The sequence below is a fragment of the Oncorhynchus keta genome, unplaced genomic scaffold, assembly GCF_023373465.1.
Source record: "Oncorhynchus keta strain PuntledgeMale-10-30-2019 unplaced genomic scaffold, Oket_V2 Un_contig_1249_pilon_pilon, whole genome shotgun sequence".
Classification (NCBI taxonomy): domain Eukaryota; kingdom Metazoa; phylum Chordata; class Actinopteri; order Salmoniformes; family Salmonidae; genus Oncorhynchus; species Oncorhynchus keta.
Genome location: NW_026277894.1, coordinates 44,069 through 67,625, shown reverse-complemented (window position 1 = coordinate 67,625; position 23,557 = coordinate 44,069). Strand labels below are relative to the sequence as shown.

Genomic DNA, 23,557 nt, shown 5'->3' with positions numbered 1-23,557 from the left:
TTAAATAATTCTGTCACTATGTCTAGAATTAGAACAAAATTACAATTTCCAAGTTGGTCCAACGCTCTAAATATATGTCTCTGGGTTAGACCAGTGGCCACCAGACCTGGGTTCAAATACTATCTGAAATCTTTCAGATACTGTTTGCGTTTGCTCTAGCTTGCCAGGAGTACCAGATGGGCGGGGTTGCGTTTTTTTTGCGTCTACTCTTATTGGTTCCATTGCGCAAGACTTCTATTCTTATTGGTTCAATTAAGCCCAATTAGTCCCCAGATAAAGTATTTGGAATGACTTCAAATACACTAAACAAAAATATAAAACGCAACATGTCAAGTTTTGGTCCCATGTTTCACGACCTGAAATAAAATATCCCAGAAATTTCCCATAAAAGCTTATTTCTCTCACATTTTGTGCATAAATTTGTTTACATCCTGTTAGTGAGCATTTCTCCTTTGCCAGATAATCCATCCACCTGACAGTGTGGCATATCAAGAAGCTGATTAAAAACTTCTTATGGCTGCAGGGGCAGTATTGAGTAGCTTGGATGAAAGGTGCGCAGAGGTGCCCAGAGTAAACGACCTGCTCCTCAGTCTCAGTTGATAATATATGCATATTACTATTAATATTGATAGAAAACACTCTGAAGTTTCTAAAACTGTTTGAATGATGTCTGTGAGTATAACAGAACTCATATGGCAGGCAAAAAACCTGAGAAGAAATCCAAACAGGAAGTGAGAAATCTGAGGTTGGTCGATTTTAAACCCAGGCCCTATTGAATTCACAGTGGGATATGGATGAAGTTGCACTTCCTAGGGCTTCCACGAGATGTCAACCGTCTTTAGAAACTTGAATGAGGCATCTACTGTGTTGTGCCTGAATAAGAGGTGAATGAGTCAGGTTACTAGCAGAGAGCCATTTCCTGGTCACGCGTATTCACATGATATCGACCTGCATTCCATTGCTTCTCTAGACACAAAGGAATTCTCCAGTTGGAACTTTAAGATTTATTGAAGATTTATGATAACAAACCCTAAAGATTGATTATATACTTAGTTTGAAATGTTTCTTCACCTGTAATAACTTTTTGAAGTTTTTTTGTCCGATCTGCACCTGAAAGTTTGGATATGTGTACCTAACGCGCCAACAAAAAGTAGCTACTTGGACATAAATAATAGACACTATCGAACAAATCAAGCATTTATTGTGGAACTAGGATTCCTGTGAGTGCATTCTGATGAAGATCATCAAAGGTAAGGGAATATTTATAATGTGATTTCTTTGTTTCTGTTGACTCCAACATGGGGAAAATTGTATTTATTTTCTGAGAGCCTTCTCAGATTATTCCGTTTGAGGACAATACAGTTTAAATATCTGCAGACTCTCCTTGCATTAAGGAGAGGTATATCTATAATTCCATGTGTATAACTTGTATTATCATCTACATTAATGATGAGTATTTCTGTTGAATTGATGTGGCTATGCAAAAATCACTTGATGTTTTTGGAACTAGTAAACGACCTCAACCTGACACCTAAACTCAGATTTTTTTTTTATATAAATATGTCCAAGACTTTATCAAACAAAACATACATGTATTGTGTCACATGAAGTCCTATGAGTGTCATCTGATGAAGATCATCAAAAGGTTAGTGATTCATTTTATCTCTTTGTGCTTTTTGTGACTCCTCTCTTTGGCAGTTTTTCTTTGGCTTGGTGGTGACCTAACATAATCGTTTGTGGTGCTTTCCCTCTAAAGCCTATTTGAAATTGGACACTGTGGTGGGATTAACAACAAGATTACCTTTAAAACGGTATAAGATACATGTATGTTTGAGGAATTTTAATTATGAGATTTCTGTTGTTTTGAAAATTTGGCGCCTGTACTTTCACTGGCTGTTGTGGACATATCATCCCGTTAACGGGATTGCAGCCCTAAGAGGTTTTAATTAAACAGCATGATCATTACAGAGGTGCACCTTGTGCTGGGGACATCAAAAGGCCACTCAAATGTACAAATGCCCTGTTTTGTCAGGAAGGCAAAACAATGCCACAGATGTCTCAAGTTTTGAAGGAGTGTGAAATTGGCATGCTGACTGCAGGAATGTTCACCACATCTGTTGCCAGAGAATTTAATCTAAAATTTTAATGAAAATTTGGCAATGATGTACATCCAACCAATGCCTTACAACCCTAATTATTCATCACGCATATAACCACTGACCTCCACATCCTTATGTAATACAACCAGCCACCAGGACAGATGATGAAACTGTACTCTATATCATTTGCACAAGAATACATGTAAAGAATTTCTGCATGAACTATGTATATACCCGCGAAACACCGTCTCAGCTCCCATTCAAGCTAATTTGCGTGCTCGTTGTCCTCACCAGGGTCTCGACCTGTTCATAAGACAAATTTGTTGCTTGACCCACTGTTGACACAGGGGTACAGAACCCTTGTTGGGGCGTATTCAGTGGGTACTGGCTCAACTAAAAAATAAACATTATGGCAAAGAATTCCTTGTCTTAATCTTTTATTTTTATTGGCCAGTCTGATGATAATCACTTGCATTTTCTTTGCGTAACTCTGCCTAGATAAACTTTAAAAGCATCCCTGTAGTTCCTTCACTGCTGACGTTGAGACTGGTGTTTTGATCGGGTACTATGACTCCTCTCTGAAGCTGCAACTGGACACTCTAATGTACTTTCAAAAATTTGAAGTTGGACACCGGGGATTAACCCACTTTTCTATTCATGTATGTTTTTAGAGCCAGTTCTGTTCTGTGAAGGGAATAGTACACAGTGTTGTACAAGATTTTAGAAACAGATTCTACAGAGGTAATTGCAAAAGGCTCTCCAGTTTGGAATAGTCTTCAGATTTCTCAATTTGAACAAGAATAGCTGACATGAGAAGAAGAAAGTGCTTTGTTTCTCCATTTTGAGCCTGTCCGTCTCCCCTTCATCTACACTGATGAAACTGTGGGTGAATGAGGTGTCTAAAAGTGCTTTGTTTCTGGCCATTTCCAAGTTGCCTGTTTCACAGTCTCCCTTTGCACAAATGCTGATGCTCAAAAACCCACTTAGTCACAAAGAAGGCAAGTTTTATTGCTTCTTTAAATCTTTTATTTTTATTGCCAGTCAATGGCATTTTCAGCTGTGCTAACATAATTCAAAAGGGTTTTCTAATGATCAATTAGCATTTTAAATTGATAAACTTGGATTAATTTATTTGTCAAATTATGGTGGAAAATAAGTATTTGGTCAATAACAAAAGTTTCTCAATTCATCTCAAGAATAGACAAGAATTTTATATACCCTTTGTTGGCAATCTACACTGATTGAAGAGGATTTAACAAGCCAGAAATCTTGCTTGTTTGTAGCTGACCAAATACTTATTTTCATCATAATTTAAATTGAAATAGGATTTATTAAAATTATGGTTTTCTGAAGAGGAATAAAAGACTCAATAAGGATGCTTTCAGCTGGATTCTGGTCAGTCTGTGTTTTCATTTAAAAATATTGCTATTTTATTTAACTAGTCATAGTTGAAGTGTACCTAGATGAAAATTACAGGCCTCTCTCATCTTTTTTATGGGAGAACTACACAATTGGTGGCTGACTAAATACTTTTTGCCCCACTGTGTGTGTGTGTGTGTATATATATATCATGGAAAGAGCTGGTGTTCTTAATGTTTTGTACACTCAGTGTATATTGTGGACCTCAAAGGGCCAGCAACTCACTTGAACATGTTTTGCATAGCAGCAACATGTCTTCCTAAACCACCCGTCAGTACCTTGAGGTACTACGGCCCTTTATCAATGGGGGCCGGCTGGGTGATTTATGGAACTTGAACATGATTTGCATAGTAGCAACATGTCTTCCTAGACCACCTGTCAGTACCTTGAGCCCGACGGACATCCTCTTGCTCTGGCTGCACATCCACTACAGCCTGAAGTTTAGAATTCTAAAATGAGGCAACAATGAGAAGTTAAAGACAGTTAAAACCTGTTGAGAAGTTATTGTACAGCTTGTTGTCTTGGAGTCGTGTCTCAAATAGCACCCTAATCCCTATATTGTGCACTACTTTTTACCAGGCACCAGAACCAATCCCTATTCCCTAAATAGTATACTACCTTTGACCAGGGCCCATAGGGCTGAGTAACTGATTATAGCCAGCTCCTGTCAAAAGTAGTGCACTATATAAGGAGTAGGTGCCAATTGAGACACAGCCCTAGTCCTCCCCACCTTGTTACTAGTATCGTCCTGTTGGACAAGCAGCTCCTGTTGGTGTGGCAGCACATCTTCAGCAGCTCTTAGTCTAGTCGACCTCTCAGCGTGACCCCTTCCGTGTCTCAACAAGGCTCCTGATTGGTAGAAGCTCTTCCCACAGTCAGGTGCAAGGCAGCGGTAGGGCTTCTCCCGTGTGGCTCTTCTGGTGTATCCTAAAGGAGGACTGCTGAGAGAAGCTCTTCCCACACACGGTGCAGTGGGACAGCTTCTCTCCCGTGTGGGTCTTCATGTGTCGGTCCCGGGACTGTTTTGTAGTGAAGAGTCGTCCACACACAGAGCAAGGGAAAGACTTCTTAGTGGATGATGTTGTGTTGTCGAGGTTGTTCTGTTGTACTACAGGGACATCAGACTCGCACCACACTCCTCTCTCTTCCGCTGAAACCTTTGAGGCCAGTGTTTCACGGTGATGGAGATAATCGTGGTTTTCCAACACCATCTCCCGCTGGCTCAACAGTGAGCTCTGGTCACCATGGTTGCAGTCAGCTCCAGCATTGTGGCGAAGAGGAGACAGGTTGGACACTTGGTCTACAGACTCCTGTAGCAGAGAACAGCACAGGCAAGGCTTCACCCTTACAGGTAAACAATTTAAACAAATTCAGCACTTGGTTCAGTCTAGTCCGCTGGACCCTGAGTTAGGAACATCACTACACTGCTGTGCTGTATCGTCTCCTGCCGGATACTAAAGTTTAAAAAAACTCAAATCAAGAAGTTGTTGCTGTTTTTGTTCATATTGCGAAACAACACAGTTAACGCTACACACATAAAAAGGTGACTATGTGATTAGCTAAAAACGACATTGTTATTACAACCAACAATTCAACTGACAGCAGACACTAGTTAGCATCGGCGACAAGCCAGCAAGCGAGCTACATGAAATATTTACACTCATATATATTGAAAGAAAGCGGTTCCTTCCCCCCCCCCAGACTAGTTTCCTGTCACCTCATCCATGATGTGTTGTTTAAGATGGTCCCACCGGGCAGGAATATCACAGGGATGACATACGGGTCATCAGCAGGTCGGGAAAGTTGTCATGTCAACCAGGACAGGGGTCGGGAAAGTTGTCATGTCAACCAGGACAGGGCCACGGCTAACGGTAGCTAAACCTGTTAACCTGTTAAGTCTGTTGCCCAGGACAACACATATGACGGTGATCTCCAAAAGTCGCCGTTCAACGAAGTCCCGTGGCCGATGATCGTCAGACAAAAGCGAAGTTCATAGCTGAATAGTTGTATTAGCAAATGGGAAGATAAGAAGCTACCATCCGCCAACTATAAACTCGCTAGCTTAACAGTAAAAAAAAAAGACAGAAGTAAAAGATAAATCACAAGCGGTAGTTGATTACTCTCGTCTAGATGGTCACGTCTGACGACACTGAGGCGGAAGCCGGAAGAAAAACAACAACCGGTTTGTTTCATATTCTGAGCTTCTTCTTTTTTTTCAAAGAGCACTACTATATACAATGGACGTGGTGGTGAGTAGATAACAATAAACTCAAATATAACATTTATAATGTTTCGAAGGTGGACGTATGTTTTTTTTTTGTCTGCTCAGTTCAGTGGTTCTGAACAAAGCAGCAGTTTCCTTGCCCGGTGGAAGCAGTCTAATCGATACGTTTCAACATATTTCCCGTTACAGAAGTGAAGTGAAATAGCTAGAATGGTGATATGCAGCGACCATGTTGGTGCGAGCAGTTTCCATCAATGAATATGTATAGAGATGCATGTTCAGGCATGATGTAGAATAAACCAGAATCTGGGTTTACGAAGGAGTCAGTTGAATATTGCGATTATCCTTTAAGCCCAGGAAACAGCCATTCAACTTGCCATTCACACATTTTTCAAACTTAATCATGTTAAAATATGTTCGGTACCTACCAAAGAATTGAGTTAAACTGAACAACTATATTAAACTGAACAACTATATTCATCACATGGCCGGCATGTGCTTAGAAAAATGTTAAAGTAAATATATATATTAAAGTTTAAAATATATATACGCACACTAAAGAAAGCTACATGTAACCATAAAAATGCTTTGTCTGGAAATAATTGTAGTGACAAATCCACTTCTGTTTTCTTCTCTCTCAGGAGACCAAACTCACAGGGTCCCCTGGGCCCAAAGGTATCCATGGAGACCAAGTAATGCAGACCCTGAGGGGGGTGAAGCAGGAGGACTGTGGGCCCCTAACAACACCCCTAACAACGTACCTGAGTTTTGCTCATGTGAAAACAGAAGAAGAGGAGGAAGAGATATGGGGTGTGGCTCACCCAAGTACAGGTGCTCTTGCCTCCTCTCTCTTTGATTTGTTTATTTACAACTTGCCGTGATTTAAATCTTGTGTGTTTCCTTCAGGGTTGTTCAACGTCAAAAAGGAGGAAGAGGAAGAAGCCATAATATATCCTATACAGCCTAGTGAGTACAGCATCACAGAGGAGTCATAGTATATCCTATACAGCATCACAGAGGAGTCATAGTATATCCTATACAGCATCACAGAGGAGCCATAATATATCCTATACAGCCTAGTGAGTACAGCATCACAGAGGAGTCATAGTATATCCTATACAGCCTAGTGAGTACAGCATCACAGAGGAGCCATAGTATATCCTGTACAGCATCACAGAGGAGCCATAGTATATCCTGTACAGCATCACAGAGGAGCCATAGTATATCCTATACAGCATCACAGAGGAGCCATAGTATATCCTATACAGCATCACAGAGGAGTCATAGTATATCCTATACAGACTAGTGAGGACAGCATCACAGAGGAGTCATAGTATATCCTATACAGCATCACAGAGGAGCCATAGTATATCCTATACAGACTAGTGAGGACAGCATCACAGAGGAGTCATAGTATATCCTGTACAGCATCACAGAGGAGCCATAGTATATCCTATACAGCATCACAGAGGAGCCATAGTATATCCTGTACAGCATCACAGAGGAGCCATAGTATATCCTGTACAGCATCACAGAGGAGCCATAGTATATCCTATACAGCATCACAGAGGAGCCATAGTATATCCTGTACAGCATCACAGAGGAGCCATAGTATATCCTGTACAGCATCACAGAGGAGCCATAGTATATCCTGTACAGCATCACAGAGGAGCCATAGTATATCCTATACAGCATCACAGAGGAGCCATAGTATATCCTATACAGCATCACAGAGGAGCCATAGTATATCCTATACAGACTAGTGAGTACCTAGCATCACAGAGGAGCCATAGTATATCCTATACAACATCACAGAGGAGTCATAGTATATCCTATACAGACTAGTGAGTACAGCATCACAGAGGAGCCATAGTATATCCTATACAGCATCACAGAGGAGTATATCCTATACAGCATCACAGAGGAGCCATAGTATATCCTATACAGCATCACAGAGGAGCCATAATATATCCTATACAGCATCACAGAGGAGCCATAGGTACAGCATCACATAGGAGCCATAGTATATCCTATACAGCATCACAGAGGAGCCATAATATATCCTATACAGCATCACAGAGGAGCCATAGTATATCCTATACAGCACCACAGAGGAGTCATAGTATATCCTATACAGACTATCAGCAGAGGAGTCATAGTATATCCTATACAGACTAGTGAGTACAGCATCACAGAGGAGCCATAGTATATCCTATACAGACTAGTGAGTACAGCATCACAGAGGAGCCATAGTATATCCTATACAGCATCACAGAGGAGTCATAGTATATCCTATACAGCATCACAGAGGAGTCATAGTATATCCTATACAGCATCACAGAGGAGCATAGTATATCCTATACAGCATCACAGAGGAGTCATAGTATATCCTATACAGCATCACAGAGGAGCCATAGTATATCCTATACAACATCACAGAGGAGTCATAGTATATCCTATACAGACTAGTGAGTACAGCATCACAGAGGAGTCATAGTATATCCTATACAGCATCACAGAGGAGTCATCCTACAGCATCAGAGGAGCCATAGTATATCCTATAATATATCCTATACAGACAGAGGAGTCATAGAGCATCACAGAGGAGTCATAGTATATCCTATACAGAGGAGCTAGTATATCCTACAGCATCACAGAGGAGTCATAGTATATCCTATACAGACTAGTGAGTACAGCATCACAGAGGAGCCATAGTATATCCTATACAGACATGAGTACAACATCAGAGGGAGTCATAGTATATCCTATACAGCATCACAGAGAGGAGTCATAGTATATCCTATACAGCATCACAGAGGAGTCATAGTATATCCTATACAGACTAGTGAGTACAGCATCACAGAGGAGCCATAGTATATCCTATACAGACTAGTGAGTACTCACAGAGGAGCCATAGTATATCCTATACAGACTAGTGAGTACAGCATCACAGAGGAGTCATAGTATATCCTATACAGACTAGTGAGTACAGCATCACAGAGGAGCCATAGTATATCCTATACAGACTAGTGAGTACAGCATCACAGAGGAGTCATAGTATATCCTATACAGACTAGTGAGTACAACATCACAGAGGAGCCATAGTATATCCTATACAGCATCACAGAGGAGTCATAGTATATCCTATACAGACATCACAGAGGAGTCAGTATATCCTATACAGCATCACAGAGGAGCATCCTATACAGCATCACAGAGGAGCAGATCACAGGAGTCATAGTATATCCTATACAGCATCACAGAGGAGTCACCTAGCATCACAGAGGAGTCATAGTATATCCTATACAGCATCACAGAGGAGCCATAGTATATCCTATACAGCATCACAGAGGAGTCATAGTATATCCTGTACAGCATCACAGAGGAGTCATAGTATATCCTATACAGCATCACAGAGGAGCCATAATATATCCTATACAGCATCACAGAGGAGTCATAGTATATCCTATACAGCATCACAGAGGAGCCATAATATATCCTATACAGCATCACAGAGGAGCTACCATGGCGTTACTAAGCCTCTTATCTGACCTGAGATTTCTCTGTTCCCTCAGATGACAACCCAAGCCCTACTTCTGACCTTACCAGCCACAGTTCTGACGACTCCAGCCCTGACAATGGCCCTAGAGCCACCCCTGACAATGGCCCTAGAGCCACCCCTGACAAGAACAACCCCCACCATAACAGCGACCCCAGGTCTGGCCCTGCCGGTGGAGGGGCATCGGACAAGGACCCTGCATCCAGAGAGGAAGACGAGGAGGGAGAGGAGAGGAGCCCCCAGATCTCAGCAAACCCAGGGACTAAGCCCAACAAGACCAAAGGCGGTCGTCAGAGGCCGTTCCCCTGCTCTCGGTGTGGGAAGCGTTTATCCACCACTGTTAGCTTAGACAAACACCAGGTCATCCACACCCGACTGAGACCGTACCCCTGCTCCGTACCGGCCTGCGCCAAGAGGTTCTGCTCACCAGCCGAGCTGAAGAGACACACACTCACACACACAGGTTTCTTTAACTTTGGTTCCTTTCGAAAGTATTCAGTATTCAGTATTCAGTATTCAGTATTCAGTATTCGGGTTCTCAACCAATCTGGTCAATAAATAGTTTTGCCACAAGTTCTGTCCACTTTTTTTGGGGGTTGAATTGTTTTAAGGTCGTTCTGGTGAACCTTTTCTAAAGGCATTCAATCATCAGACAATCAAGTTCAATACGTTGTGTGTTTTGTGTTCTCACCCAATACAGGGGAGAGACCCTTCCCCTGTCCAGACTGTGACAAGAGCTTCACCATACTGGCTGCTTTAAAGACCCACCTGAGAACACACACTGGAGAGAGACCTTACGTCTGTGAGGTGTGTGGGAAGGTTGGTTCTGTTTATTAAATCTCTAAAGACCCACCAGAGAACACACACAGGAGAGAGACCCTACGTCTGTGAGGTGTGTGGGAAGGTTGGTTCTGTTTATTAAATCTTTAAAGACCCACCAGAGAACACACACTGGAGAGAGACCCTACGTCTGTGAGGTGTGTGGGAAGGTTGGTTCTGTTTATTAAATCTCTAAAGACCCACCAGAGAACACACACAGGAGAGAGACCGTACGTCTGTGAGGTGTGTGGGAAGGTTGGTTCTGTTTATTAAATCTCTAAAGACCCACCAGAGAACACACACAGGAGAGAGACCTTACGTCTGTGAGGTGTGTGGGAAGGTTGGTTCTGTTTATTAAATCTCTAAAGACCCACCAGAGAACACACACAGGAGAGAGACCTTACGTCTGTGAGGTGTGTGGGAAGGTTGATTATTTTTATTAAATCTCTTTTACTGATGGTTTGCTTTTACTTTTTGTCATTTGATTGTTTTTACTGTAAAGAGTGTTGCACATTTAAAATACATTTTGTAGTAATTTATAGTTTTTTATGGACAGTGATAGTCTGAATGTATAGGGGAGACAGATACAGAGAGAGAGAGGATTCGTACCCATGTCGCCAGGTGTATAAACTGAGTGTACAAAACAGTGTGAACACCTGCTCTTTCCATGACAGACTGACCAGGTGAATCCAGGTGAAAGCTATGATCCCTTATTGATGTCTCTTGTTAAATCCACTTCAATCAGTGTAGATGAAGGAGAGGAGACGGTTTAAAGAAGGATTGTTAAGCCTCGAGACAAAATATTTAAGTGCCTTTGAACGGAGTATTGAGGTAGGTGCCAGGTAGGTGCCAGGTAGATGCCAGGTAGGTGCCAGGTAGGTGCCAGGTAGATGCCAGGTACACCGGTTTGAGTGTGTCAAGATACCGCAACGCTGCTGGGTTTTTCACGCTCAACAATTTCCTGTTGAACCACCCAAAGCACATTCAACCAACATGACACAACTGTGGGAAGCATTAGAGTCAACATGGGCCAGCATCCCTGTGGAACTCTTATTGTAGAGGCCACGCCCCCAAGGAAGTGAGGCTGTTCTAAGGGCAACTCAATATTAGCAAGACGTTCCTAATGTTTTGTGCACTCAGTGTAAATACTCCAGACTAAAGAGTGTTGTGATTTTAAATGCACTTTAAATTTGATTTGATTTTTAAGGGCTTCGCCCAAACGGGGAACCTGAAATCCCACGAGCGCAGGCACACCGGAGAGAGACCGTTCTCCTGCTCCTTCTGTGGGAAGACCTTTGTAGAGTCTGGCCATCTGAAGAAGCACCAGCGTATCCATACAGGAGAGAAGCCGTACCACTGCAGCAGCTGCCCCATGAAGTTCCCTTCCTCCAGCGAGCTCAGGTAACTCAGGGCCTGTAGTCATAATCCGTCTGAGTAGGAGTGCTGATTTAGGATCCGTTTTTGTCTTTTAGATTAAAATGACTGGATCGAGGGATCTGATCCTAGATCAGCTCTCCTATTGGATCTGTTCTGAACAACTTCACATGTACAAGGGGACCTGATCCTAGATCAGCTCTCCTATTGGATCTGATCCTAGATCAGCTCTCCTATTGGATCTGAACAACATCACATGTACAAGGGGACCTGATCCTAGATCAGCTCTCCTATTGGATCTGAACAACATCACATGTACAAGGGGACCTGATCCTAGATCAGCTCTCCTATTGGATCTGAACAACATCACATGTACAGGGGATCTGATCCTAGATCAGCTCTCCTATTGGATCTGAACAACATCACATGTACAAGGGGATCTGATCCTAGATCAGCTCTCCTATTGGATCTGATCCTAGATCAGCTCTCCTATTGGATCTGAACAACATCACATGTACAAGATGACCTGATCCTAGATCAGCTCTCCTATTGGATCTGATCCTAGATCAGCACTCCTATTGGATCTGAACAACATCGCATGTACAAGATGACCTGATCCTAGATCAGCTCTCCTATTGGATCTGAACAACATCACATGTACAAGGGGACCTGATCCTAGATCAGCTCTCCTATTGGATCTGAACAACATCACATGTACAAGGGGACCTGATCCTAGATCAGCTCTCCTATTGGATCTGAACAACATCACATGTACAAGGGGACCTGATCCTAGATCAGCTCTCCTATTGGATCTGAACAACATCATAAGTACAGGGGATCTGATCCTAGATCAGCTCTCCTACTTTGAGATGCTTTATGAGTATGGGCCCATGTGTTACTCACCTGATAACGTAATAACCACCGGACATTGTAACAAGTTACTACGTTTTTATCTGGAGAAAGTTATTATTAAGTCATCTGTTTGTTTTATTACGACATCCGTTATGTCGTCATTTATTTCATTAAACTGTATTTTCTGTTGTTATGATTCAATGTTGTCATGTCTTTAAAAAAAAATGTTTTAACTGTCACAAACCAAGTTCCTGTTGTGGGATATTCAAGTGAACTAGAACTACTAGTACTTAACCAGTCAATGTCCCGTTGTGGGATATTCAAGTGAACTTGAACTACTAGTACTTAACCAGTCAATGTCCCGTTGTGGGATATTCAAGTGAACTTGAACTACTGGTTCATGTATTATCTGTTGCTCCAGGGTCCATGAGAAGATCCACAGCCAGGAGAAACCTCACAGCTGTTCCTACTGCGACAAGGCATTCAAACAGCTGTCCAACCTCAAGCTCCACCAGAGAATACACTCTGACCAGAAGCCTTACGCCTGCTCCTACTGCGACAAGACCTTCCGTGCTCAGGGGACCTTAAAGGTACAATATAGTTGTGGATTTTATTTCAGTTACACAACATAATACTTGCTATTTACTATATACTGAAATTCTTACTAATTAATACAATTTATATTGTGTATTTTTTTTTTTTACTTTGAAGGTGCACCTGAGGACTCACACAGGAGAGAGGCCTTACCCCTGCTCCGACTGTGACAAGCGTTTCATCACGTCCTCAGAGTTGAAGGTGCACCAGAGGATTCACACGGGAGAGAAGCCCTTCTACTGCTACGACTGTGGGAAGAGTTACTATCAGCTGAAGCAGCTGAAGGAACATATGAAGTTCAACCCGGACCACAGCACCACACGTAGCGGACTCAGTAACATAGAGGGCGAGGACAAGCTCTACTCAGTAACATAGAGGACGAGGACCAGCTCTACTCAGTAACATAGAGGACGAGGACAAGCTCTACTCAGTAAAATAGAGGACGAGGACCAGCTCTACTCAGTAACATAGAGGACCAGCTCTACTCAGTAACATAGAGGACGAGGACCAGCTCTACTCAGTAACATAGAGGACGAGGACCAGCTCTACTCAGTAACATAGAGGACGAGGACCAGCTCTACTCAGTAACATAGAGGACGAGGACAAGCTCTACTCAGTAAAATAGAGGACGAGGACCAGCTCTACTCAGTAACATAGAGGACCAGCTCTACTCAGTAACATAGAGGACGAGGACCAGCTCTACTCAGTAACATAGAGGACCAGCTCTACTCAGTAACATAGAGGACGAGGACCAGCTCTACTCAGTAACATAGAGGACCAGCTCTACTCAGTAACATAGAGGACCAGCTCTACTCAGTAACATAGAGGACCAGCTCTACTCTACGTCACATGATGATGTAACGATGTCTTGATTTATTTTTTATTTTAGTTGGCTAGAAACAGACATTACATTTTATTTAATTGTTTTATTTTATTTAACTAGGCAAGTCAGTTAATACATTTTTATTTATAATGACGGCCCACCCCGGCCAAACCTGGACGACGCTGGGCCAATTGTGTGCCGCACTGTAGGACTCCCAGTCACGGCCGGATGTGATACAGCCTGGATTCAAACCAGGGACTGTAGTAACGCCTCTAGCACTGAAATGCAGTGCCTTAGACCGCTGTGCCACTCAGAAGCCCCCTCAAAAAAATTATATATATATATTTATCATCCTCGGGATGCCATCGATGCCACATCATTGGAAAGAGAGATAGAACATTACTTTGCTAGCACTCTACTCGTTCCGTGATGACGTCACAGTGGTGATGTCAACATGTCTATTAGAATGTTCTGTCATTGTTCTGAGCAGACACAAGGTCAACGCTCTGTTTTAGATGTCGACAAAATGGTCATTTTGATTTAAATGTTTTTATTTTTTACTTTTTAGGTTGTTTGGAAACTGACATTACATGAAAGACACCTTTACTACGTTTCAGTTACAGTTTTTATGTGTGTGAAGTCATCCTGTATAAACCAAAAAAAGAATGATAGCTGTTTAGTTTTTGATACAATTTTATAAATGCCGACAGATAATTTGTACGTCGACATGATGGGATATTTTTGTGTCGGTCAAATTATTTATGCGAGAAATGGCGCTGGAAACGCCTTGTGTGCAAATATTGATATAATTAATACCCGTCATGTCGAAGTAAATGTGGAGTCACTCACGCGATGACGTGGTGTGTGGTCCTCCCCTACGACTCGTCCGGAAAGCAAGCAGTTTATTAGGCTACAGATGAAATACGTAGAAATCATGAATTTCACAGGGTGGTGAAAGTGCACGGTGATCTTGATGCTCCTTTCCAATAAATGTCGAGGGTCTTATTCTGGTGATATGATAATCGACGATTGATTGCCTTTTGACAAAACAAAATATTCTGTCTCTTTATCCATAATCTCATACTTTATTGTAGACTAACCTACCCAAAATCTCTCTGTGAGCTGCTGGATCGAGAGCACGTACCAAAACCAGACTAGGAACATTTGCTATTTAATATAATAATAATATATGCCATTTAGCTGACGCTTTTATCCAAAGCGACTTACAGTCATGTGTGCATACATTCTAACAGTTTCTGTGACAAAACTATCCGTAGTGTTGAAAATGCAACGGAAACACATTGAAAAAATGTATTCGGTACATGAAAACTTAAGTGGGAAAAGTACATGTTGCGTTCCCTACGTCATCACGCACTGATTTTTTTCTCGCAACAATTCAGTTTGGTGGAAACACCACTGGAGGGAATATGCACATATTTTATGTATGCTGATTCTAGAATATTCGCATGGAAATCTGTCGCCAATTGGATGGAAACCTAGTTTATGATGTGAATTGTTTCTCTTGGACAAATCTGTTGGCAATCATGTTTGTGTAAAGGTTACCGTTAAACCATATTTGTCAATAGAGTATAATTAATCAATGAAGATAAGTCATGAAACGAAACAACATCTTTCACTTTATCTGTTAAAGTAGTGTATTTAGTAACTACAGCCATGTTTTGGAGGGGGGTTACACACCTCAAAACCAGTGGAGGCTGGTGGGAGGAGCTATAGGAAGACTGGGTCATTGTAATGTCTGAAATGGAACGATATCAAACAATACATATGTAAACCACGTTTGGCTCCATTCCATGTCAATCCTTTCCAGCCATTACAACGAGCCCGTCCTCCTATAGATCCTCCCACCAGCCTCCACTGCTCAATAGAGTGGCTTTGCTCCGCCTCCAGTTCCAATGCCAGATCTGCTTTTTAAAGGCTTCAAAGCGGATTTGAAGACGTGACAATGTGGAAAACTGTTATGCTACCAGACGTTAGCATGTGCTTTGAGCTCAGCTACAAAATAAAGACAGAAATCAGATGTTATGCTACCAGACGTTAGCATGTGCTTTGAGCTCAGCTACAAAATAAAGACACATATCAGATCAGTTATGTGCAATCAGATGTTTATTTGCTCATCCATTAATTTCAGACCAAACAAACATTGCTCCATACACTTCATGTTTTGAACTCAGCGACAAAATAAATACAGAAATCAGATGTTATGCTACCAGACGTTAGCATGTGCCAGCTCAGCTACAAAATAAATACAGAAACAGATGTTACGCTACCAGACGTTAGCATGTGCTTTGAACTCAGCGACAAAATAAATACAGAAATCAGATGTTATGCTACCAGACGTTAGCATGTGCTTTGAGCTCAGCTACAAAATAAAGACAGAAATCAGATGTTATGCTACCAGACGTTAGCATGTGCTTTGAGCTCAGCTACAAAATAAAGACACATATCAGATCAGAGTGCAACAACTGACCATGTTTATTTTCATCATCCATTAATTTCAGATCCAAACCAAACATTGCTCCATACACTTCATGTTATAGTGAGCACATTTTGCTGTCGGAAAAAACCCAAAAGATAACCATCACCTGTTGCACAATCCATCCAACTGAACACTTTGAGAGAACAAAAACTAGGCTTACAAACGACATCTGGCGTATGAATATAAACATCTAAAATATATAATTACAAGTCACATACTTATGTGACATTTTGATGTCCTTCTGACACAACAACATTCCCTCATCCAGACAGAGCTTTACCAGCCGGTGTTATGAGACACAACAACATTCCCTCATCCAGACAGAGCTTTACCAGCTGGTGTTATGAGACACAACAACCTTCCCTCATCCAGAGAGAGCTTTACCAGCCGGTGTTATGAGACACAACAACATTCCCTCATCCAGACAGAGCTTTACCAGCCGGTGTTATGAGACACAACAACATTCCCTCATCCAGACAGAGCTTTACCAGCCGGTGTTATGAGACACAACAACCTTCCCTCATCCAGACAGAGCTTTACCAGCCGGTGTTATGAGACACAACAACATTCCCTCATCCAGACAGAGCTTTACCAGCCGGTGTTATGAGACACAACAACATTCCCTCATCCAGACAGAGCTTTACCAGCCGGTGTTATGAGACACAACAACAATCCCTCATCCAGACAGAGCTTTACCAGCCGGTGTTATGAGACACAACAACATTCCCTCATCCAGACAGAGCTTTACCAGCCGGTGTTATGAGACACAACAACATTCCCTCATCCAGACAGAGCTTTACCAGCCGGTGTTATGAGACACAACAACATTCCCTCATCCAGACAGAGCTTTACCAGCCGGTGTTATGAGACACAACAACATTCCCTCATCCAGACAGAGCTTTACCAGCCGGTGTTATGAGACACAACAACATTCCCTCATCCAGACAGAGCTTTACCAGCCGGTGTTATGAGACACAACAACATTCCCTCATCCAGACAGAGCTTTACCAGCCGGTGTTATGAGACACAACAACATTCCCTCATCCAGACAGAGCTTTACCAGCCGGTGTTATGAGACACAACAACATTCCCTCATCCAGACAGAGCTTTACCAGCTGGTGTTATGAGACACAACAACATTCCCTCATCCAGACAGAGCTTTACCAGCCGGTGTTATGAGACACAACAACATTCCCTCATCCAGACAGAGCTTTACCAGCCGGTGTTATGAGACACAACAACATTTCCTCATCCAGACAGAGCTTTACCAGCCGGTATTATGAGACACAACAACATTCCCTCATCCAGACAGAGCTTTACCAGCCGGTGTTATGAGACACAACAACATTCCCTCATCCAGACAGAGCTTTACCAGCCGGTGTTATGAGACACAACAACATTCCCTCATCCAGACAGAGCTTTACCAGCCGGTGTTATGAGACACAACAACATTCCCTCATCCAGACAGAGCTTTACCAGCCGGTGTTATGAGACACAACAACATTCCCTCATCCAGACAGAGCTTTACCAGCCGGTGTTATGGGACACAACAACATTCCCTCATCCAGACAGAGCTTTACCAGCCGGTGTTATGAGACACAACAACATTCCCTCATCCAGACAGAGCTTTACCAGCCGGTGTTATGAGACACAACAGCATTCCCTCATCCAGACAGAGCTTTACCAGCCGGTGTTATGAGACACAACAACATTCCCTCATCCAGACAGAGCTTTACCAGCCGGTGTTATGAGACACAACAACATTCCCTCATCCAGACAGAGCTTTACCAGCCGGTGTTATGAGACCGTGACGTTGTGTTTCTATAATTAGGCCCTGTGTTTTGACCTGGATTTGTACTTTTATTTCAAGCTTTTAATCAAACTGTCCCCTTTAATTTTTTGATGTCAGCTGGTCCAGCCCCGTCCTCCTGCACCACACTGAGATGATTGCTTTCATTTGGAATCTAATTCTCATTTCTGGAATTAAAATCCAGGTGATTTGACTTGATTAACCTGGAGAGCTACCCTTCTTTAACCCAACCCTGTTCCTGGAGAGCTACCCTTCTTTAACCCAACCCTGTTCCTAGAGAGCTACCCTTCTGTAACCCAACCCTGTTCCTGGAGAGCTACCCTTCTGTAACCCAACCCTGTTCCTGGAGAGCTACCCTTCTGTAACCCAACCCTGTTCCTAGAGAGCTCCTTCTGTAGGAGAGCTACCCTTCTGTAACCCAACCCTGTTCCTGGAGAGCTACCCTTCTGTAACCCAAACCTGTTCCTGGAGAGCTACCCTTCTGTAACCCAACCCTGTTCCTAGAGAGCTACCCTTCTGTAACCCAACCCTGTTCCTAGAGAGCTACCCTTCTGTAACCCAACCCTGTTCCTGGAGAGCTACCCTTCTTTAACCCAACCCTGTTCCTAGAGAGCTACCCTTCTGTAACCCAACCCTGTTCCTGGAGAGCTACCCTTCTGTAACCCAACCCTGTTCCTAGAGAGCTACCCTTCTGTAACCCAACCCTGTTCCTGGAGAGCTACCCTTCTGTAACCCAACCCTGTTCCTGGAGAGCTACCCTTCTGTAACCCAACCCTGTTCCTGGAGAGCTACCCTTCTGTAACCCTGTTCCTGGAGAGCTACCCTCCTGTCCCGTAGTTGTAACTACCCTGCTAGATTGGGGTTGGAGTGAAACCTCTCAGGATATCCTACATTATTCTATATGTACTTCTATGACTCCACCATCACTGCTGCTGTGTGTGGCCTGGTGTTTCTGTAGGCTCTTTAGCCAGGCAAAGCCTTTTCCACAGACAGGGCATGTGTATGGTTTCTCTCCAGTGTGGGTGCTCCGGTGGGCTTTGTGGCTGCGCAGGTCCGAGAACCTCTTCCCACAGTCGGCGCACTGGTAGGGCTTCTCTCCAGAGCGATTCTGCCGGTGAACCTTTAAACCCCACGACGTGCTGAATGATTTCTTACAGTGAGCACACTGGTATGGTTTGTCTCCTGTGTGAGCCTTCTGATGCACCTGAGACAGAAACATAGAATTACATATTAGAACTTTATTTTACAGGATCTCTTGTGTTTAGAAACGCATCGTTCATCAAAATTGAAACAACAGGGCCGCCACGTTCAGTAGCCGAAAAGTTGTTGAACTTTGCGGAATAGAAATGCCATGAATAGAGCCGACGTGATTCCGTATGCTACATGTCAGAGAGGCATGTTTGTTCTAGATAGACTATTTCTATCTGAACGTTTCATGGACAATAGGTTTTCTATTGTACGTGGTTATTTGGAGACACCATCGAAATGGAATGAACGGAACGGGCTAGGAACCTCCAACCCGGGCAATTTGACTGGCAAACTGAACCGTTCGTCCACCCATTATGACATCATTGACTTGGAACGGGAGGTGCGTTCTATTCGTTCTATTTCAATGGGAGAGACAGCTACTGACGTTCTATTTCACCCATTATGACATCATTGACTTGGAACGGGGAGGTGCGTTTTTCATTATGACATCATTGTTCTATTTCAATGGGAGAGACAGCTACTGACGTTCTATTTCACCCATTATGACATCATTGACTTGGAACGGGGAGGTGCGTTCTATTCGTTCTATTTCAATGGGAGAGACAGCTACTGAGCCAAGTCTGGCAACTGCATGTCAGCGTGATTGTTCGGTTAGATTACTTGTTAGATATTACTGCAAGGTCGGAACTTGAAGCACAATCATTTCGCTACACTCGCATTAACATCTGCTAACCATGTGTATGTGACAAATACAATTTGATTTGATATCTGTAGAAACATTTGTGGTCAATACGCACATCCTTAACAAAAACGTACAGACGTAGTGTGAGAGTGATTCTATTTTACACACCTTAAGATAGGCCGCACTGGAGAAGCTCTTCCCACACTCAGAGCAGTAGTAGTAGTCCACTCCGGCCAGAACTCTCAGCGCTCTCTTCCGCCCCATCGCTGACATCACCACCCCACTACCTTCCTTCCTCCCCGTCTCCGCCCCATCCCCGACGACGTCGGCCCCCTCCACGGCATGCAGCCGCTGGTGTGTCCGGAGCAGTCGGACCTTGGTGAAGCCCTTCCCACACGCGGAGCAGTAGTGAGGCTTCTCTCCGCTGTGGGTTCTCTGGTGCTCTTTGAGGTGCTGGAGTCTCAGGAAGCTCCGGTCGCACTGAGAACAGTGGTGCGTCCTCTCTGCTGTGTGAACCAAGAGGTGCTTTTTGAGGTAGCGGGCGGTGTCGAAGGTCTTGCCGCAGTCATGGCAGTAGTGAGACGGCTCACCGGTGGTGGTGTGGATTATTCTGGACTGGTGGATTCTGCGGTGCGCGTTCAGTATCCCAGGGCTGACAAAACTCCTCCCACAGTCGGGGCAGTACAGAGGGGAGTGGTGGGGTTCCTGGGGCTGTTTCTTTGGTCGCGTCTGTTGTTCTTCTTCTTCTGATACGGAGGGACTCTTCCCACTGACAGGCCACTGGTTGCACTTTCCATCTGCGTCAAGGAAATAAAGAGTTCTGGGTTTAAATCTGAAGAAACAGTACCATGTTACGGTTCGTACTAGCAAACACTCAATATTGGTCTGCGTCCCAATTGGCACCTTATTCCCTTTATAGGGCAGTACTTTTGACCAAGGCCTGTAGGGCTCTACAGGGAATAGGGTGCCATTTTGGGACGTACCCATTATCTGTACATACCAGAAAAAATAAAAACCTCTATAGCCTCTTCTTCTTTTTTGACCGTAAAACCACCCTCCTCTTCTTCTTCTTTAACTTCAAGAGCTTTGTCCTTCTCTTCTTCCTCTACTTTGACCATGAAAGTGTGATCTTCCTCTTCTTCTTTAACTTGTAGAGAAATATCCTCTTCCTCCTCTTCTTCTTCTTTAACACGTAGAGAGATATCCTCTTCCTCCTCCTCTTCTTCAACTTGCAGAGAAATATCCTCTTCCTCCTCTTCTTTTTTAACTTGTAGAACGCTATCCTCTTCCTCCTCCTCTTCTTCTTCTTCTTCAACTTGCAGAGAAATATCCTCTTCCTCCTCTTCTTCTTTAACACATAGAGAGATATCCTCTTCCTCCTCCTCTTCTTCTTCTTCAACTTGCAGAGAAATATCCTCTTCCTCCTCTTCTTCTTTAACTTGTAGAAAGCTATCCTCTTCTTCTTTAACTTGTAGAAAGCTATCCTCTTCCTCCTCTTCTTCTTTAACTTGTAGAAAGCTATCCTCTTCCTCCTCCTCTTCTTCTTCTTCTTCAACTTGCAGAGAAATATCCTCTTCCTCTTCTTGTTTGATGATGATGTTCAGGTCTGGAGTTTGCCAGCAGTCTACAAGTTCGAGCTTCACTAGTCTATAACTGTATTCAGGGTCCTTCGTGTTGGTATATGTGGGTGGTAGTAATTTATAAGTGTAGAGAGTATCCATGATGACTATGGGTTTAGGTTCAATGTAGCACAATATAGAGAGTTAGTTCACTCACTGATCGCTCTTTTTTAGAGCCCGATGTAGCCAGTTTGCTCTGGGTAACCAGTATGCTCAGCTTAGATGACATTAACCATTTGATTCTTTGAGCTTCCGTCTTAAGTCACACACGCTGCAATCGTAGACATGTACTATGATAATTACTACATACGTGGTGTGACAGACGACTTTCCATGAACAATAATAAACAGGAAACAGATTCTACGAAAGGACAAAACAATCGAACTTTGAACTGGAAGAGCATTAGCACATTGTTTTTGTTTTTTTAGCTCATGAGTACGTCACCGCGCGGCTCACGTGACCAGAGTGTGAGTTTTGCCGCGTTCACAACAACTGGAATCTCGCAACTAGGTAGTCGGAAAGCTCCGACATCAGTGTGTTCAAAACAACGGGGAACTCGGAAAATAATTGAGAACCGAGGGGGAAATGTATTTGAACAGTCATCCAACTCGAGAACTCGGGCCTCTTTCTAGAGCTTCGACTTTCCGACCTGAAGATCACTAACGACGATATATAAATTCGTATCTTTCCGAGTTCCCAGTTGTTTTGAACGCATCATTTTCCCACAGCGAGTCTGTGGGTGTATTCATTACGCCGATTCCGCTTCAAAAGCTGATCGTTTGTTGCAAAACGTTTAGCAACGGAAACCTTTCACTCCAAACGGAAAACGTTTTTGCAACAAAAATAAATAAATATTAATAGGTCCCTCCCCGTCGGCTCTGTTTGCTTCCGCGTAATGAATATACCCCTGGCAAGAAAGAAGTGAGATGAGAAGCTGTTTAGCCTGACTACTTGTCTTATTAGCTAGCTAGCACAATCAAAACTAACTTTGGAAAAACATCTATTCGGCAGTGATGTGATTTTCCAGCTTGGTTGCAACGGCCGTTATTCCCGAGGTAGGAAACTAAAGATGACAAATGTTGTTTTTTTAATACCAAACGGTAAGCTAACGTTAGCGCAATTATGTGGGAGTTTGCCACTGACTGGCTAACTAGTTAGCATCTAACGTTAGATACAGTGATTTGGTCAAGAATCAGCTAACTAAAATAATGATTGTTTTTATTGAATGGCTAGACATAATATGAGTCCCTGTATGAACCTCTCTTTCCCAGGAACATGTTTCCTCCCGTCGGTTTGAGTTGATCTGAGTTGTTGACAAGGACGCATTTGTTGCAGTGTTCATTTGAGCAACTTCCTGTTTACTAACTCATTTAGTTAGTCAAACTGCATGTCTGTCAAAATGTCAGGTACTAACTCATTTAGTTAGTCAAACTGTATGTCTGTCAAAACGTCAGGTACTAACTCATTTAGTTAGTCAAACTGCATGTCTGTCAAAAGGTCAGGTACTAACTCATTTAGTTAGTCAAACTATATGTCTGTCAAAAGGTCAGGTACTAACTCATTTAGTTAAAGGTCAGGTACTAACTCATTTAGTTAGTCTGTCAAAAAAGGTCAGGTACTAACTCATTTAGTTAGTCAAACTGTATGTCTGTCAAAAGGTCAGGTACTAACTCATTTAGTTAGTCAAACTGTATGTCTGTCAAAAGGTCAGGTACTAACTCATTTAGTTAGTCAAACTGTATGTCTGTCAAAAGGTCAGGTACTAACTCATTTAGTTAGTCAAACTATATGTCTGTCAAAAGGTCAGGTACTAACTCATTTAGTTAGTCAAACTATATGTCTGTCAAAAGGTCAGGTATGTCTGTCAACTCATTTTAGTTAGTCAAACTATATGTCTGTCAAAAGGTCAGGTACTAACTCATTTAGTTAAAGGTCAAACTATATGTCTGTCAAAAGGTCAGGTACTAACTCATTTAG

The 23,557-nt window shown here is 42.8% G+C and overlaps 3 protein-coding genes and 1 long non-coding RNA gene across 9 annotated transcripts; 1 reads left to right on the top strand and 3 right to left on the bottom strand.

Moving 5' to 3' along the window:
* Positions 1–4,254: 4,254 nt before the first annotated feature.
* On the bottom strand, positions 4,255–5,473 carry LOC127917949 (gastrula zinc finger protein XlCGF26.1-like). Its single transcript, XM_052501116.1, has 2 exons — positions 5,236–5,473; positions 4,255–4,828 (listed from the first exon to the last, which is right to left on the bottom strand). Exons 1-2 carry the CDS (start codon positions 5,242–5,244, stop codon positions 4,394–4,396), a joined length of 444 nt encoding a protein of 147 aa, XP_052357076.1. The 5' UTR covers positions 5,245–5,473; the 3' UTR covers positions 4,255–4,393.
* A 128-nt stretch (positions 5,474–5,601) lies between these two features.
* On the top strand, positions 5,602–14,118 carry LOC118381020 (zinc finger protein OZF-like). Of its 3 annotated transcripts, none has more exons than XM_052501115.1 (8): positions 5,602–5,700; positions 6,384–6,573; positions 6,649–6,708; positions 9,318–9,764; positions 10,002–10,120; positions 11,328–11,521; positions 12,768–12,936; positions 13,058–14,118. In XM_052501115.1, the coding sequence occupies exons 2-8, from the start codon at positions 6,438–6,440 to the stop codon at positions 13,313–13,315; spliced, it is 1,383 nt and encodes a 460-aa protein (XP_052357075.1). In that variant the 5' UTR covers positions 5,602–5,700; positions 6,384–6,437; the 3' UTR covers positions 13,316–14,118. The 3 variants fall into 3 exon arrangements, with proteins under 3 accessions (XP_052357075.1, XP_052357074.1, XP_052357073.1); XM_052501114.1 differs by having other exon boundaries at positions 5,624–5,767; positions 10,002–10,108; XM_052501113.1 differs by having other exon boundaries at positions 5,624–5,767.
* Positions 14,119–16,238: 2,120 nt separating this feature from the next.
* On the bottom strand, positions 16,239–17,392 carry LOC127917947 (uncharacterized). The gene is made up of 2 exons (XR_008098113.1): positions 16,671–17,392; positions 16,239–16,618 (listed from the first exon to the last, which is right to left on the bottom strand). It is a non-coding gene; the product is annotated as an uncharacterized LOC127917947 (long non-coding RNA).
* A 701-nt stretch (positions 17,393–18,093) lies between these two features.
* Positions 18,094–22,017, bottom strand: LOC127917946 (zinc finger protein 239-like). Of its 4 annotated transcripts, none has more exons than XM_052501109.1 (4): positions 20,962–22,017; positions 20,130–20,758; positions 18,530–19,274; positions 18,094–18,442 (listed from the first exon to the last, which is right to left on the bottom strand). In XM_052501109.1, the coding sequence occupies exons 1-3, from the start codon at positions 21,680–21,682 to the stop codon at positions 18,963–18,965; spliced, it is 1,662 nt and encodes a 553-aa protein (XP_052357069.1). In that variant the 5' UTR covers positions 21,683–22,017; the 3' UTR covers positions 18,094–18,442; positions 18,530–18,962. The 4 variants fall into 4 exon arrangements, with proteins under 4 accessions (XP_052357069.1, XP_052357070.1, XP_052357071.1 ...); XM_052501110.1 differs by having other exon boundaries at positions 18,094–18,407; XM_052501111.1 differs by having other exon boundaries at positions 18,094–18,372.
* Positions 22,018–23,557: the final 1,540 nt, after the last annotated feature.